Source organism: Octopus sinensis, linkage group LG4, assembly GCF_006345805.1.
Source record: "Octopus sinensis linkage group LG4, ASM634580v1, whole genome shotgun sequence".
NCBI classification, from domain to species: domain Eukaryota; kingdom Metazoa; phylum Mollusca; class Cephalopoda; order Octopoda; family Octopodidae; genus Octopus; species Octopus sinensis.
Window position 1 is genome coordinate 123,213,533 of NC_043000.1, and position 19,850 is coordinate 123,233,382.

The 19,850-nt window shown below is 29.2% G+C and overlaps 1 protein-coding gene across 7 annotated transcripts in view; it reads left to right on the plus strand.

Annotated features, from left to right (window-relative positions):
- Positions 1 to 19,850, plus strand: part of LOC115210357 (neurexin-3) — a 304,944-nt gene that overhangs the window by 133,492 nt on the left and 151,602 nt on the right. For 6 of the 7 annotated variants that reach the window (XM_029778911.2, XM_036502415.1, XM_029778912.2 and 3 more), the window contains 4 exons: positions 4,069 to 4,177; positions 5,010 to 5,084; positions 6,275 to 7,027; positions 15,715 to 15,834. In XM_029778911.2, the coding sequence (XP_029634771.1) occupies positions 4,069 to 4,177; positions 5,010 to 5,084; positions 6,275 to 7,027; positions 15,715 to 15,834 (1,057 nt within the window). The remainder of the gene's footprint in view (positions 1 to 4,068; positions 4,178 to 5,009; positions 5,085 to 6,274; positions 7,028 to 15,714; positions 15,835 to 19,850) is intronic. The other variant, XM_029778915.2, reaches the window with a different exon arrangement.

Here is a 19,850-nt window from a genome sequence, read left to right on the forward strand (position 1 = left end):
TTTAGGAGTAGGAATGTGTAATGTGTATGAATGACAATATTTAAAGTTTAACAATGATTTCAAATGATAGTAGTGGATTTGTAAGAATAAAAAAATTAAGTTTAACTGAAACAAGAAATGATCATACTTTTAGGCAATAAAACTTTGAAAACCTATAGAACTTGAATTAAGATGCATTAGATTGTGCTGTTACAACTGCCAACCCACAGAGCATTATGGGCATTATAAATATTAACTGAATGTTAATTATAGATAAAACTGTTTTCAGCTCCAGGATAAATGATTCCTAGACTTAACAATTTGGCTATAAAGAAAGTTTAATATGCATCACTTGTTGGCATAAACTTATCAGCTGCAATATAGATTTTATATGTCTCTTACTGTAAGTCCTATCATTTCTATGAGTAGAAAAGGAAATGTTAATAAACTCTGGTCAGAGATTGATTTTATGGATTAGAAATTACTGAGATACTAGTACATTTAAGTGTTACCTGTTACATTGATTCAGGTTTTTGACTATTAGATAATTAGTACTACCATCATGAATTTAATGACTATTTTTCCATGCTAGATTAAGTTGGAAGGATAGCAATGATTATGTTCCTGCAATCTTTGATATATCAATCAACATCTTTTCCTTAAATTTTACTTGGTCTACTATTAGAATTACTATATTCTAGCACCAAATTATCTCATTCTTCCCCAGAATGCATTCTCCAGTCTCTTTATATATCTTTCCCAATATACTCACCTCATCTATTTACTTTGATTCAAAAGTTTGATATTCTATTATTGCATGCATTATCTGGTGCTAAAACAATTTGTACAGAACAGTACAACAACAAACTTGAAGCAAATTACAATTAATGCAATTTAGAAAGATATTAGATAACATTGTAAAATGTAAATTAATAAATATTTAATTGTTTAGAAAGTAGGATAAAATTTACTAGGTGTAAAGCATTTACTTTTCCAGGATTTGCTTCTATTTATATACATTAAAATCTTTGTTTAAATATGCATAATCTTAAAAAGTCATGTGAAACTTTACTTTAACTGCACTTTAACTGAAATCAACCATAGAAATATTTGTATGAAATATTGAGATTTCTAAGAAAGGGAAAATAACTCAAATTAATTATGTTTCATCAGTACCATCATCAACTAATAAAAAATTTAAAGAATACATTTTATGATATCAGTTATCAATACTTTGGAAAGAAACTATTGCATGATTTAATTGAAATACAGATAATCAAATATTGGTTTCTAATAAAGCAAAATGAAAATTCACCCAGCTTGTAATTTATCAAATGAACAGAACATTTTCAAGAAAACGTAAACTGAGAAGTGGAAGATTTCTTATAATCCTTCTAAAAGGTTTACTTAAATATAGAAAACAAAAATGGAAAATTTTAAAAGGAGTGTAAAGAAAAGTTGTGGTGATATTTGTTACAGATATGTATGTAAATAATCTTTGGATTTTGCTACAAAGGATAGAAAAACAAAATACTATGCTTTTATTGCAAAGTTATATTTTCTAAATGGTATCTAAACAGATTAATTACTAACCAAATTCTTGTAACTTTATTTCTACAAAAATCAGTTGCAGTTACAAATTCACTTCCTTTAGATAACTTTCCAACGAACACTTAGATAAATTTATTATGTTCTCTAAATAGCAATGTTATCATACCAGTTTAATATCTATATATCTCTCTCTAAATATATATATATATATATATATATATAAACATATTTTTGTTTCCATGTGTAAATGTTTGTGTATGAGTTTCCAAACAGGAGTACCTGTGTATTTTATGTATGCATATGCAATGTTACAAAGATCGATCAGCTCAAACAGATCATATTATGAAGGCCAAATTGAATCTCAAAACCAAGGAAGAACAAGTAGAAGATCATAAACTCTGATTTTAAACCATCTCAGTTGCTTCAAAATGATTGAACAACAATATTGCAGAATTGAAGAGGACAAATGACAAATATAGAAAACTGCCAGTTCCAACTACAACTCACTCCATATATTTGATGTAATTTGAGTGGGCACATGTTTCATACAATGATTAGTTTTCCCAGTTGTCAGACACACCAGCACAACAAACAAAAGGAGAAAAGAATGAAAGAGCTAACAGTGATGACAATGACAGTGATGTGTGTAGATCTATATACAATACATATGAAGCCATATACACCTGATAATGGCTGTCTCCTCATTTTTCTATGTATTTGGCTTATATATTAATAAATACACAAAAAGATTTTAAGGCCAGAATGAAATTTGCAGAGATAGGAAGTATAATTTGTTGGTATAGATGATAGGTAGTTTATAGGATATTCTTTACAAAAATGCACTTTCCAATAATTTATTAAGATACTTTTCAAAAACAGAATTCTTTCTCAGATTGAAGAGTTCATATTTTGATCAAATATTGATGTAATCTCATTGTATTTGCAATTGTCTTGCAAATGGAATGATTATTTGAATATTAATTATCCTCTCATAGATACTTCCATCCTTCATTTAACTATGATTCCAACATTTCCATGTCATTTTTAGAGAAGAGAATTTTTATGCATATGATTGTTTTTATGTAATCTTAATAATGGTCTTTAGTTTTTATAAAGACCATGTATGAGTGATTAATTCTCTGTAAAATGCATCTTTAATCTTCTAAATTCATGTATTCAAACAGTGCATTTTTTTCTCACAGAATAGGAACATTTCCTTAAAAGATCATTTATCTAACTACAGTTACTCTGTAGGCTTACATCTTTCTTCTTCTGCAGTTGTGGTGAGTTTTAGCTATGAATTCACAAAATATACTGGAATCTCTAGGAGATTGTATCAAAACGTTAGATACACTAGATGTAATTCACATTAGATGAACTATATGTGAAGTCCATGAAGTGATCAGATAACTTCTAGTAGTAAAGTTCTGCAACTCAGAGGATATAATTAGTACTGAGAATTATGCCAGAGAAATTATAATATCATGAGTACAAAGATAGTTGAAGTATAGAGAACTTTTAAACTTGCTGATGGTAGAATGTTTATATATATATATATATATATATGCCATATTGCCTGAAGAAATGAACGCATGAACTAAGATCCACCTGATATCCATTGATATTGTAGATTGTTCTGTAACCATCCGAGGAATACAAAATCACAAGAAAGATGTGATTTGTGGAAATGTGCATAACAATGTGTTTAAATATTTATAAATTCCATCCATGGATTATTAATTATTGTTATTATTATTATTATTATTATTATTATTATTATTATTATTAATTATCATTATTATTATCATATATATATATATATATATATAAAGAATACAAAAAATGGGACACGAATGCAAAACATCCAGACGGTTAGATGATACAAAAAAGGGACAAGAAAAAACAAGGATGGGTCATTCGGAGCTTTCTTTCGTCAGTCAAGTTCCGGATAATCATTGCAGTTTTGGCTGGTTAAATTCAAGACTGCTCCAATCTGGCCAGCTCCAAAGAAAATCTAAGCTAAGAGCACTAGATTCTTTGGAAGAAAGCAGTAAATGTATATGAAAACAAGGACGGGAAAAAACAGATAAATGATACACAAATACAAATGCAAACAACAGGATATTAACAACAAGTGTCTTTTGACTAAGGACGAATTAAATTAAGCTGGTATATGTGGAAGTGAAGCCTTATGGCAGGGACATAAGAGATGACAGGCATGGGAAGGGATATAGATGTTGCACAGATGGTAGTCGAACCAAGAAAGAAAGGTCAGGCTTGGCAGAACACTGGTCATATGGAAGGAGAGGAGAGAGGTAGATGCAGAGGGATAGAAGAATTAGGGAGGGATGAGAAAAAAAGAAAAGGGACAGAGTGAAGTGAAAGTCCCTTGATTTGAATAAGAATGGAGATGGGATATGAGTAATGAATGTAAAGGAAAATGTTACACATTTGTAATTAGGCAAATATCTAATGATAAAAAGAAACTCATGAAGACTCTTATGGTGACAAAGGAGGTTTTGTTTTTTTCATTTTCAGACCCTAATTACTGGCCAAAGTCTCAATGATGGGCAATGGCACACAGTGTTTGTTAAGCGCAGAGCTAGAACTGTAGAGCTGGCAGTTGATTATAACTTACCAGTCACTGGTAAGAATATTTTTTCCTATACCATTGTTTGTTTATTTGTTTATCTTCATTTTACCAATCTTGTGTTAGCTGCTCTTCATGTCATTAACCTTTTTCTGTCTTTCAATAAAGGAATCTTTTGTCTCATACATCTCCAAAGGCACAAAGCAAGCAAACAAGTTGTTGAAAGGAAAAGCGACAACACACTACTCATAGCAACACAAACCAGATACACATATATGCATTTATACACTCACACACACACACACATGCACACAACCAGTTTCTTCAATTTCCAGCTTTGCTTGGCCTGAGGATATTGTAGAAGACACTTGCCCAATGTGCCATGAAGTGAGACTGAACTTGAGACCATGTGGTTGGAAAGCAAAGGTCATGCCCACACATCTATACCTGCATCTGTTGCAAAAAATAAGCTTAAAGTATTAACTGATAGAATTTCAAAAATAATTAACCAAAACTGTAAGCAAACATCTTTGCTGAATATTTGTATATTCCTCTTTGAAAATCAATACTTTAAAATAATAGATAAAAGTAAAAAATACAACTGTTACAAAATGAACAGTATTAGCAAATATTTTATCTTTTGATAGAGTAATTTAACTGCTAATGCTGCTGACAAGCTTCGGAATATTGTAACTCTATAAACCTTACAGTCTTGGAAAGAGAAAGCTGATTATGCTAAATGTCTAGTATCAGTTTTATGATATAACTATTTAAATTGTTTCTTAATTATTTCCTTATAAGCATATATATTATTGAAAAAGGTAGAAGTAAAGGTTAAAGAATTTATTTTAAAAATCCATTTAAATATTGTATGTCTTATTTATTCTAGATAAGCTACCAGAACTAAGAAAAACTTTAAAATATGAGTATATATATATTGGCTCAATTGGACCTGTACCCTCGGGTAAATATCTTACATTTCATTATTTTCAGGAAAAATATTAAAAGTACCAATTACCTGACTGATGTATGATAATTATGCTTTCAATATTTTATGCAGTTATTTTGATAATAAATCTGATAATATTTTAGTAGTTTCATATTAGATAGCATCATTTGTTCTCAGTAAGGATGTGTTGTGTGGGGACTGGCATGCCAAAAAGTAAACCCAACATCTCTGCATGTCATAAAAAGCAATAAAAGTGGTTGAGGTTGGATTTGCACTCCAACCTCGTAAAACCCTCACCAGCAATGACTACCCAAACAGATCCATGGCTTGGATAGCTGTCACCTGAGTTGTGCAAAGACATCATCTGCCAAGAGTAGATAATTACCAACAAATTATGTATTCAGCAACATGTTGTTACAGTGCATGCCCCCATACTGCTACTAATAAGGTTGTCATGTACTATACAACTAATACTAGAAAAATATTTCATTTATTAACTCAACATACCTTCAGAATTATATAATTCTTGCTTGATATTAAAAATATTAATGCAGTTTAAATCATTTTGAGACTTCAATATTTATAAATGAATCTTTATATATTTTTTACAAATGTATATGAGATTTTTATCAGTCAAGGTTGACCATTTATCTGTACTCATATGTCCAGATTTGGATAAGATTTTTTTTGAGAAATACTGACAGTTACCCATGTGTGCAAGTCTCCTCTCTCCAAAATACTGATGTTTATAAAAGGAAAAAGCCACCAGTTTGGGCCAATGCAACTTGGCACCAACATCATCACAAATACTGCAATCAGAATGCAAAGAGTCTGAACTGATACCACAAGCTGCCTGGCCAACATTCCTTCAATCTATCGACCTGGTTTGATACTTTTTATTGATTTTGAAAGAATGAAAGGCAAAGTTGACCTTGGAAGGATTTGATCTTAGTGTGCTAAGAGTTTAAACAAATACCACAAAGCATTTAATTCAATGCTCTAATGACCCTGCAATTTGCTGCCTAAAAGAAAATATATATAATATGCTTTGTATAGAAATATAGACATTAGTCAGTAGATTTAATTATTCATATAAAAGTAGAAAAATCCAAGAAATTAACAAAAAAAAAAGATTTACATTTTTCATTGTGATACTTTTCTAAATGTTAATTATCAGCAATTTTCTATTAATTTTCTTATTCTAGAAGAGCTTCCTGCAACTTCAAGTGTTTCAGAGTTTCATGGTGAAGCTAGCAAACTTACAGATGACAATACAATTCATGGTTATGCCAGTTTTATTGGACTCATGCAACAGCTAGTTTTCAATAAAAAACACTATTTTGAAATGGCAAAGTCCGGCAAGGCAAAAAATATTGAAGTCACCGCACAGTTTGATGGGGGATCAAACATTGCTAGAGACCCAATCACATTTAAGCAAACATCTGCCTTTGCCGAACTAAGCACACTCAACATCCATTTATTGTTTGTCATTTCTTTTAAATTCAAAACCACGGAACCTGATGGCCTGTTGCTGTATAGTGGTGGAAAAGAAAAGGACTTTCTTGCACTAGAACTTGTAGATGGCTATATCTATTATGCATATAATCTGGGCAATGGGCCCCAGGTGATAAAAGGAAACACTCCAGGTCCCTTAAATGACAACCAATGGCATTTGGTATCACTCTCCCGCCTTGAGAAAAATTCTCAGTTGTTTCGAGTTGACATCAATCCTACTGAGAGGATCCGCGTCCTCGATGGAAAAGCTATCCACTTTGATCTCGAGGGACCCCTCTATCTTGGAGGGGTAAAAAAGACAGTTTTTGCCGACTTACCAAAATCAATTCGTTCTAAACACGGATTCCAAGGATGCATGGCTTCAATTGACCTTAATGACATTTATCCTAAAGTGTTAACAAATGCCACACATCTTCACGGTCCAGTAATTGCAGGCTGCAAAGGTAAGCTCTTTTACTTTACTATATATCAGTGCTGTCATAACATAATATACTTTTTAAAATCTCAAAAATAAATCAAAACTGGTGTTCAAAAAATAATTTATATAATTTCACTTCGGCTGAGCTCTTACAATGAGATATAAATCAACAAAACAAGTAATAAATAATTCATAGTATTGGTATGCTCTCCAATATTTCTGTTAACTTAGTGGTTTAAAAAAAAAACGTAATTAACAAAAAGAATATTTAATTTATTACATTTGATAGATGGTCATATATGAAAATAAAATATCTACACATTTTCTAAAATTTAATGAAAATAAATTTTGTTTATTTCTTACAAATATGCAATTGCTACAGACCTATGAACAAAATACCATTGGTACTGACATTTCTCATCTTGTGACATCATCAATATGAAAATAATATTAGTTGAGGGCTGGAATATATTTTCTACTAGGAAAATTATATTTAAAAATCATTCATGTATATAATGCAATTTTTATTAACTGTTAGTCCATATGTGTTATGCAGGTGATATAATAATAATAATAATAATAATAATAATTTTCTCAAGATTTAAACTAGACTTGATAAGACACAAATGAAAATTAAGAATGAGAGTAAGTCTTTATATTCTTTGAAGCTAGTTATTTATCTGGTTACACCAAACTGATATGAAATGATTGCTTCCCCTTCTCTCAGTGTCATGTCACGTACAAATAAGGGAGATAATTTAAAACTATTAGTAACTTCCCTTACATAACAGTTGTATTCTAGCATTCCAATCTAAGGTCACTTACTCTTATGTTTTGTTTCAGTAGAAAATGCTTTAGGCCCGATGATTTTTTTTTTTTTTCAAATGAGACTCCATGGTATTAGTATTTTCTATTTATTTTATTTGTAATAAAATTATTTGTATAATCATTTTTACATAGGAATAAAATTAACTTTACCAGCCAATACTGGGAAATACTAATCATTTTTAAAATAATGACAAGTAAGTTAATAGTATTTTGTGTGTGTATATATACACACACAAACACACACACACACATTTACATAGCCTGTAAGTAAACATTCTATTTATCCTATCTATCTCAGTGAGGACAATAGCAAAGGGCATGATTACTTTTATTTCATCCATCAAGTGTTGATAAAATAATTACTGATAAACATGCTGAAATATTTGGCCAAATGCCTTAAAACTAAAAGTAATGACCCTCGTTATATATGAGGAGCAGCTAACACAAGGATTATTTCATTCTAACAACTTTCCATTAATATATAACCTTTGCTGATATTTAACCACTAATAGGTTATTTTCTCTTTCTCTTCATCTCACCTTAAACTGATTATTTCCTAACAGATAATAAACTGAAGAAGTGGGCAGTTTTTTTAATTGATTAATCTGTGATGTTACTAATAAAAATCAACTTTTCTTTTATTTCCAAATATTATCAGTCTACCTAATTAAATTAAAACTCACCTGTTATTAACAAAAAGTGATGGTTCTTGCTGAATTAATACAATGTATAATATAAACTTTTACAGTTTTTTTAAAACTAATATATCTTTCAAATTTCAGAATAATTAACATAATTAATGATGAATTAACTTTTTGTGTATATATCCCAAATTATTTGCTATAAAAACTTTTCAAAAAAAAAGAAAGAAAGAATTGTAGTGAAAATAATAATATTGTTATGAATTTGAATTTTTGCATTTTATGTTTCTTGCAGTTATATAGTTCACTTTTACTTTATATCATAACTCTAAAATTTAGTTGACTATCAATGTGCATATTGTAGTTAACCTTATAGTTAGTATTTAATAACTTCTCAGTCATGATAATAGTTGCAAATTTATTATTTACATATATTTACATTCAAATTGTCCTTCACATTAAATATGTTCATATCTGTGCATAAGCATATATATATATATATATATATATATATATATATACCTATATATATATATATATATATATATATAGATATACATACATACCTATCCCAACACAAGCAATATGTATGTATGTACATGCACATACACATATATATATATATATATTAGTGTGTTTGTGTGTGTGTGTGTGTGCATGTGTGTAGTATATGTGTATTATTCTGTTTTATGTGTATATATATATGCATGTGTGTGTACATGGGTACATACATGCATGCATACATACATACATACATACATACATACATACATACATACATACATACATACATACATACATGTCTGTTTTCAAATAAAATTCTTTTTTTACTTCATATGCAGATTTATAAATAGATAATTGGAAGAAATGCCTCCCTAATAAAAGATTTTTCTAGCACCAACTATTTAGATATCAAATCTAGCTTCTTAGCCATTCTCTTTTATCATATATTATATTAAAATACCAATGTTATTATATTTTGTGTGTGTTTGTGTGTGTGTGTGAGAGAGAGAGAGAGAGAGAGAGGAGTGTGCATGTGTGTGTGCATGTGATACAATGTGTAATTATTTGTAATATACTATAGACATTTAAAATAATGACAATTTCTTCAAAATGTTATATATTTGTTTTTTCATACTGACATCAAGATAAGATAAATTGCAAATGTATTTATAAGAAATAGGAATACTTCACTTTTTTAACATTCTTCAGTTTCAAAAATAAAAATTGAGCTTATGCCTTGTATCTGGGAATGCATGAGAAGTGTTGTACTTGCTTAAGTTGTAAATTGAGTTAAGATATTTGCCAGAGAAGAATTCTTGAAAGATTTAATTTTATAAAACTTAGAGGAGGCTATATAAATGAGAAACTTGATAAATAAAGGTGAAATAGAATGAATAAGACTGCTTTATTGATAGTATTTCACTTTTTTAGGTGATGGGAGTGTTAAATTTTCTTAAAGTAAGTCAGGGACTGCAGATTACTCAAGTTAAAATTTATCAATCAATGACTTTTTCTCAACTAGCAGTTACAAATTTTCTACACAATGAATTTAACTCCATTCCAGTCCTTTACATTTCGTAAAGGCAAAGACAGAGAAAAACCTTAAAATTTGTTTAGAGAGATTTATTCTTCATGTAAGTATGTGGATGAAATTATCATATAATATTTAAAATCTTTTTGAATGAACTAAAAGGTATCATTTATATATGGGTCTCTAATCTTAATTTCATATCAATTCTAATTACAAAAAACAAGCATTGGTAGGCAATCCAAATAGTACAACAAAAGTATCCATTGCATAAATTTAATTATTATTTAGTATTGAGTACTTCCCCCCACCACTATCTATCATAAATAGCACCAACATGCACATAAACACTAAGGTTGCCCATAGGAAGTTGACAAGTTCTAAGTATTTAGTAAATTACCTGCAATAAACCATAATTGAATAAAATGTATTAAATAATAAAATATATCTACAATTATTTATGTAACTATATACAATTCAATACATGGACAGTTAAATTTATAATATACATTTCTACTCAGTATTCAGCTAGCTAAACAGCTAGTCAATATTTTAATGAAATACAGAGAAAGTATTATAATAGATAATTGTCATTGACGAGCATGTTAGAGAAATGAAAAAACAGAAGGAATGAGAGACACGACCAGTTATATTTGTAGATTAATGTCATATTTCTAGTCTAAAACATTGCCATGTAAAAGGATTTGAAATTTTTTCTGGCTATCTAAAATGTGAAGTTATGCATTTTTAATTTATTCAAATAGGAATAATAACTTATATATATATATAATATATATATATATATATATTATATATATATATATATATATATATATACATACATTAGTGTACATTTAAACACAAAGAGGTGAGCCTTAACAGGTTGCCATACATACTAGAAAGAATAGTAAAAAAGTCTAAACCTCAGTTAAGAGTAATTTTGAAGGGAATGAAAAATAAAAACATTACACACACAGACATACTCAAGCATAAATTTATATACGCATATATGAATTCATATATACATGCATACAAACATACATACATACATGCATGCATGCATGCATACATACATACATACATACATACATACATACATACATACATACATACATACATACATACATACATACATACATACATACATACATGCATGCATGCATGCATGCATGCATACATGCATGCATGCATGCATACATAAATACATACATACATACATACATACATACATACATACATACATACATATTATTATACTGTTTGAATATCATAAAAGCATAGATTTAAATCCTTGAAAGCCAAAAATATATTTGAAATAGGAAACGTATCTTTTACAAAATAAAATATATCATAAAGTAGCTCACATGTTTCTACCTAATTTTTTGTGGTTAATAGACTTTACTTACTCCTCTTGAAGATATTACATTATTTAAACAATCCAGTTTACCTTTATAGAAAATAGTTATGACTTCCCAATTTACAGGTATTAAAAAGAGTGTCTAATCAAAAATAAAAAGCAATTGTTCAAACATAAAATTTTTCTTGAAGAGAATACTGAAGTCAAACAGAAGATAATTTTTAAAATCAGTTGTTAAAAATACCTTATAGGCCATGAAAATTAGAAAAAGTTAATATCAAATTTATTTCAATTAAAAATGTATAGAAACTGCAGGAATGCAGAAAGTAAACTTTACATTGAAACTTTTCAGTTCTTTGTCACCTAAAGTTTATCTAGAATTTTCCCAACCTACATAAAATATCATCATATATTATAATTTATTCTTCAGATACATACATTTGAACATCAATGCATACATATATACATATGTGTGTGCATATATATATATATACATATACAATGTACACATGCATATATATTTGTATATAAATATGCTTATATATATGTATAGCATATATATATATATATGAACATATTATATATATATATATATATATATATATATATATATATAATATATATATATATATATATATATATATATATATATATATATATATGCATATATACATACATAGATATATTCATATATTTAAATAAAAATGATCTTGAATTAAAGTTAATTTGATTATATTTAACATCATTTTTAAGTAAAATTTGAAATTTGTTATATAAATATTGTTTAGATCAGCCTTGAGCTTGTTGAATTGTGGCTGTATGATGTCTATGGTAATGTCAAATTTTTTAACAAATTTCATGTAGAAATGGAAGGATCTTAAACCCAATTTTATTTATTGCATTATTATGTTATTTTCATTCAATACGTTTTTTTTGACAGTACCAGCTTTAGACAGATTAAATTTTCAATGATTTATATAATGAAATACATTTACATGATTTCTTATTAATTTTATATCAATTTATACAAAACTCTTCAATTATTCCAAGTCAGTTTATTTTGTTGCTAACATAACTCTATATTTCAGCATTTTCTTTCAATTTGTAATACTGTATAGCTATGACTATTTACCACCACCACCACCACCACCACTACTCTACCACTACTACTGTTACTACTACTATTACTACTACCACCACCTCTACCTCAACAACAACTACAACTACTACTACTATTACTACTACTACTACTACTACTACCACTACTACTACTACTACTACTACTACTACTACTACTACTACTATCAGCACTAACCCTATTACTGTTATATTTTTGCATTTATATTCTCTTTACAGAAAAGATTCTAAAGTAAAAATTATAAATAAAATGCCATAATTACATCAATTTATCACAGCAAAGCAGCTAAATCTTAACTAAATTTATGCATTGGAAGAAAAAGGGAAATAAACAGTGAATAGATATAGAAAGAAGGAAACTTAATAAATATATATAATCATTAATTAAGGGAGTGCTGTACTGAATACTGTATGCAAAACAATTCTTAATTAATTGAAATTTGCTGCTTCATATAAGACAGAAAACAAAAACCTAGAGGCAATTCTCAGTGACTCTTAAAGGAAAGCATAGAAAATTTCAAGAAATTTCAAATTGATTAATCAGAGTTAATTTCTATGCTCAGGGAAAGGAAGGTCTGAAATTTGCAGGCAAGGAGAGGAAGAAATGTCTAATCTTATTTTGCAGGCATGGAACTTGCATGAAAACAAAATTAGTATTTCTTTCCCCAAGTATGTAAAGTAACTTTGAGGTATTAATTTTTAATTTATTGAAATTATCTTGTTTTATGTTGCTACAATTGAGCCTAGATTTTTATTGAGGGAAATTTCAATTAATTAAGAATTTTTCTGTGCATCATTCAACACATCACCCCTTAACTTTTTCATCCAAATTTATGCCATTGGCCCATTTGAGTTATTTTTCATAGCTCATGTTATTTTTTAATTGTATAATAATTCAGAGTTTGCTTTATTAACATCTTAATATCTTATATCAATGAGTTTGTAAGAAATCCACATTCTATGAAAAAACATTTTATATATTATATAAGCATATTAAAAGATAAAATTGTTTCTTTCTAAAAGTATGATTTCATTTCAGTAACATTTTCTGTACATTTTCTTTTGAATTTGATTAATTCATTATTAATTTTATTCCCTAAAGTTTTCTTTGATACTTTTGAAAATCTTTCTTTTAGCTACATTTTGGTCTTACAACCTATTTCATCTAACTTTATTACATGCATGTGTAAATATTATAGAAAATCTTCTAATGTATTTTGGTAAGAGTTTTAAACAGCCAAAGCAAATTCTTTTGAGTCCTTTGATAAACCTTCAAATAGGAATATCTCCAGCAAAGTCATTCAAACTGCACTACTATAAGATGAAATATATAAAAGACATTAAAAATTTGATATAAACACATATTCTTGCATATAAGTATGTGTACAGTATACATCATGCATTGCAGATGATTCATGAATATAAAAGGTTTGAATGTTAAATAATCTAACATAAAATTCTAGAGTTATATATACATACAAATGTAGATAATTTCTTAAAATATTAGAAAGAATATTGATTGACATGGTCTTCAAAAGATTACTACATAATTACACATAGTGAATTGCTTTCTGTGAAAGCATTCAGATAAGCATAAATGCAAACACATAGACATATAAGTTTTATCACACTGTAGCTTATTTTTATCCTAGAAATTTATTATAACAAACTCAATGCATAGGCCTAAAAAATATTTATTATATAAATCCAATTATAATGTTTTGTTTATTATAAGTTGGAATATTTGATAGAATTAACTTTCCTCCTAACTTATCTGCAAATCATTTTAAACCAATTCCTTTCCTCAAGATAAGTGCTAAATTTTACAGTTTATCCCCTCTATTTTTGTGGGAAATAATATGAACTTAATATTTCCTTGGACTGAAGGTGAATCAGACTCTACAATCTGCTAAACATTCATTCTTCTCTGCTGTAGGAATCGGGCAAAAGATCTCTTCTGAGCTAGCCTGGTCTTGAGAGATGAAATTTCACAAATGATTCCAATGGGCATATATTCTTATATTGCTATCAAATATCAAGTGTATTACTTTTAATTGTTACAAAAGCAAAATTTTGGAAATGAACAAATTTATCTACAGATTAACACTAAAAATGACACCATTTATTATATACATATATTCATAATATTAGACTGTGTTGCAATGATCCAAAAACAATCACTTTAGAGAATGATAATATTTTTACTTTAGCTTAAGATTAGCATCCTTTATAAATTTACAAGTAAAATCTTTTTATCTATTTTTTAATGCTTTCAAAGCAGAAGCATTTTGCCTTTTTCATTTCAAGTACATCTAAATCCATGTTTGCAACAATTAACAACCACTTAAATTCATACATAGATACCTATCATTGTTTCATTATTCCAAATAGTTTATCTGTCAATAAATATGTAGTACAAAATGTACCATATGGAGACTTTAAAAAAATGGAAAATACATACAAGTTCATCATATCATTTCCCTGCTTCTACAATTGATATCACATTCATTTGTTCATTCTTGAATGTCTTCTTTACCTATCCATTTAGACAAGCCCTTATTATCCAGTACATGCATACACGCACATTATTTCCCCACTAATACAAGACACTGGCATTAATTTATTTAAAGTTATGATAGGCTAAAGTTTAGGGTTCTGTTCTCTCAGCTAACAGGTCAAGTACTAATACCCCATGGCTATCATCTGACTGTTCTCCTATGACAGACATCTGTTCCAGTTTCTGTCTCTCATGTAGAATTTAGGCTCTATGCAATGAACAGCTTACTAATATGACATTGATCACTGTTTAATTGATATGTGATTCCTTAGTTTACAGTTCTGAGTTTCAATCTTATTCTGGCTAGCTTTGCCATAACTTTACTCAAAGTTATGGCTTGTAGATCTACGCAGAGTTTCAAACTTGAAATTATGTTATATGATGTTGAATTGCTTCTGTAAAAAATAATCTGGATGTTACTGTCCATGCCCACCCCACACTATATTAAAACCACATTGTGCACAGGTGAATGCTTGATAGTTAGTCACACCTGATGCCCAATGGCAGTCAATATACATACACAAATAAATTCATATACATAAACTTACATAATAACCAAGTTTTTTTTTCCAAAATTCTAATAACATTCCATGAATTTTAATAAGTCATATTTGCTGTTGTTAGCTTGGACTTTGGTTAAAGGTGAGTGTTTGTGTTGTAGGTCCTAATCGGGAATGTCACCCCGAGGCCTGTTTGAACCAAGGCGAGTGTATGCAACAGTGGAACTCTTACATCTGTAACTGTGATTTAACATCCTATTCGGGCCACAGCTGTAGTGAAGGTGATTACTCCTACTGTAGCTAATTATTAATGCTACTACTACTGCTACTCCTGTCTTCACTATTTACTTTTAGTATCACTGTTAGCACTTCTGTTATACTTCTGTTATCACATCTCTCATGTTTTCACTGTAAAATCTTCTCAACATTCTTTTATTTCTCTAATTACTACTTCTTCTGCTGCTGCTACTACTCCTCCTATTGCTATATGAATCAAATGAAAACGTCTTAACCTTTAAAAAAAATTATAAAAATAGATACTTTCATGATAGACAAAATTTTTTTTTTTCATATAATCATTTCTAAATTTACTTTTATGAAGGGATCTACATAGGGACTTATGTAGCATTCTTCATTAAAACAATAACTCATTTTAATACAATCGTACCCTTATTCAAACATGATGCTTACTTTGATGATCATATGAAAATAGTGCTATTTTTGCTTTGATAGAAATGATAATCATGGTTATGTTATGTTTATGTTAATGATCTTGCAATTATTATTGAAACTTTAAAAAAATTTGTTTATGCAATCTTATAGAATACCTGAAATTAAATCCATATCTTTGGCTAAAATGTTAATCATGATTTGTTGCTCAATATAGTTTCATGACTCCAAATTTTACAAATTTTAAAAGTACTATTTTGAAAAGATTAATTTCATAGATTACCACAATCAATATTACAAAATCTACTTCCACAACATCATCATCATATTATCATCAACTCCATTGTCCTCTTATCTACAAATTGCTTGCATTTTCTCAATGAAGATAAGTTAATTTACAAAATTGAATTCTGGTAATGTCACTTTTACCATCTGAGCCTCATGTATGTTGTGCTTTGTTTAGTGCTATAATTGGCAACAGCATTTTGGAAAGATGTTCCTGGTACACAGCTGATTCATTTATCTTATATTTTCTCAATAAACATTGCATAAAAAAAGCCAATTTGTCACAATTTCAAGATATGCTTTATAATAAAACAAACATTATATTGCTCAAGATTTTAGGCAATATTTTGCCCTCATTGTAAATAAGTTTTAGATACTTTAAATGGGTTTTTAAAACTTACTGAATGATAGAAATATAATGATGTGCAACTGAAAACTAATAAACATTTAACTGTGTTTAACATTTTAAACTCAGTGAAATAATACTATTAAAATGCTTTTGAGAAATTAGCAGTATTTAAAAGTTGCTTGTGTTTCTATTACTTATCTTACCTGTTTGTGAATTTTGAAAGAAGATATACACTTTAAAATAAGATTAATGCACATTAGGAAAATTATGTATGAGTTGTTAAGACAATCAAAGTTAAACATCAAGTATTTGTATTTCTAAGTGATGGAATCAGTAACACTCATTAAGGGTGATTGTTTTTATTGAGTTCAAGGAAGAAAACTTTAAAGCTGTAATATCTATATTTTGTGCAATGTAAATGACTACCACTGATAATTAAAGTAATGTGGTATACTCAGCCTATCCAGAGGTTTTCTCTATTTTATGCCACTTGTGAAGGTGCTTTACTATCATTCTTTTGTTCTTTTACTTGTTTCAGTCATGTGACTGTGGCCATGCTGGAGCACCACCATTTTAGTTGAAGAAACTGACCCCAGGACTTTTTTAAAGCCTGGTACTTATTCTATTGGTCACTTTTGCTGAACAGCTAAGTTATGGGGACATAATCACAACAACACCAGTTGTCAAGTGGTGATAGGGGGACAGACACAGGCACAAAGACACACACACATAGATATACATACATACATATATCTATCTATATATATATATATATGACGGGGCTTCTTTTTAGTTTCTATCAATCAAATCCACTCACAAGGCTTTGGTTAGCCCAAAGCTCTAGTAAAAGACACTTGCCCAAGGTGACATGCAGTGGGACTGAAGCCAGAACCATGTGGTTGGGAAGCAAGCTTCTAACCACATAGTCACGCCTGTACCTATATCACTATAAAAATATTTTAAAACTTCGGTACAAGTGTAATGTCATTAGTGTAAGCAAGGCATCTTAGATCATTTGCAAAGATAAACTGAAGTAAAAATATTTATTGCTCCTATTACATGTTGAAGTAGTTTAAAATGTAAAAACACTTTTCATTATATTAGCAAAATCTTTTGACCAATGTTTAACATGGAAATCTTAGGTTAAGCTACCTGCTATGAGTTCTAACATCTTTCATCTCATTGATCAGAAATTTTCTGACAGTTCCATTACAGAATGCACTGACATGCTCTCTCACATTGCTTGAAATTCATCATTTCTTTAACACTCTTCTGTTAGATGTAATTTGTTATTTCTAAACTTACCCTACAATTTAGATGATCTTATCAATTGCTCCACTTATACCTGCATACCGACATCATCCTTTTCATAGTCTATCTGATGTACACATATGAAGGAAACAGCATTGTGTTACACATTCTTTTTATATAAATGATATACATCTAATGGTATAAATGCTCGTTTTTTAAAACCTCTGAAGGATCATTGTGATCTCACAAATATAACATTGCCAGACCAAAACTAATGCTTCCTCTCAGTGTTGAGAAATACTTCAGCCTTGTAAATTCTCTAATTGGAGTTCTGCTCACATATTTGGGACAGTTTAACACTCAAACATCATGGACTGAATACAAAAATCAGCTGTGATTGGTAAATATTTGATCATCAGCAGTCTACAATCTCTAGCTTATGTATCACCTCTCTCCAATTTCTCTCTCTTTTAACATCTTTATGATAGTTTCTGCACCTTTGAACCAACTAACTGCAAACTCTTTCACCCATCTTCATTCAACATCCATTTTTCATCCCACTTCATTTTCCCTCCCAAATGTCATACTAAACACATATATGCATGTATATTCCATGGTAGCATTGCTTAGATAGGAGTTAATTGAAGCAGGACTTTTAAAGCTGGATGCTTTTCCTGTCACCAACTTTCAAAACCATAGAGCTACCTCACAATTTGTTTTCTCTGTTTCCATCAACAAGGTTTTCCCAGGGTTTAAGCAGAAGACATCTGCCCAAGGTACCAAACAGTAGAACTGAACTTCAAACCACATGGCAGGGAAGTGGTCTTCTTAACCACACAGACATTCCTGCACCTTCCATGGGCATTAAACCAAATATACATCTATGAGTGTGTATGTGTATATATATATATATAATATATATATATATATAGATAGATATAGATATAGATATATTTATGTCAAGTTATAACAACAAAAAATTTACTTTAAGCTGAAGGATTACTCTGTACTTTTTGTAAATTACATATTTATTATACTTTTACAAGAAGAGTGGTGAGAGTAACTTCGAAGTCACAAATCTGCTTGTAAAAGTATACTTTGTGTGTGCGTGAATACATAATCTGTAAGCAGTTAAAGAAATTAATGTTAATACTGATTAATTGTTCAGAAATATAGGAGCTAGTTATCTATATTGAAATCAAGTTATCAAATCAAATATTATTGAATTATCATTTTTCAGTCTTTATTCCAATAAGAGAATTAACTGTCTAACTTTAAAAACCGGTATAACAATATCTTCTACCATGTTAATTTAATCCCTGTTTTGTAGACTATATTGAAAAAAAATATTAGTAGAAACGAAGAGACACACCCATTTTCATCCTTATTCTTATTGTCATCATCTTCATTATAATCATTACAAGTATCATTATGATAATCAACATTATCATCTCCACTGTTTCCATTACTATCATATTATATCTAATGTTTCTATGCTTTGCTCCACTAGCATTAAACATGAATTTGATCAGATGCGTTATTTCAGATTGTATCATTGATATTGTTTAGCCTCTTATCTTCCCCTAGATCAGCACTGATTGAGGGAGACCCGTGAGCAAAAGCATTCCTAGCTTGGCTACCTTCTCCATTTCTCTTTTTTTTTCTTGAGACATAGAGTATCCAGAATAACATTTTCTGATTTCTCTTTTTAACACAGTAAATTCTATGTAGTTACTACTGTAG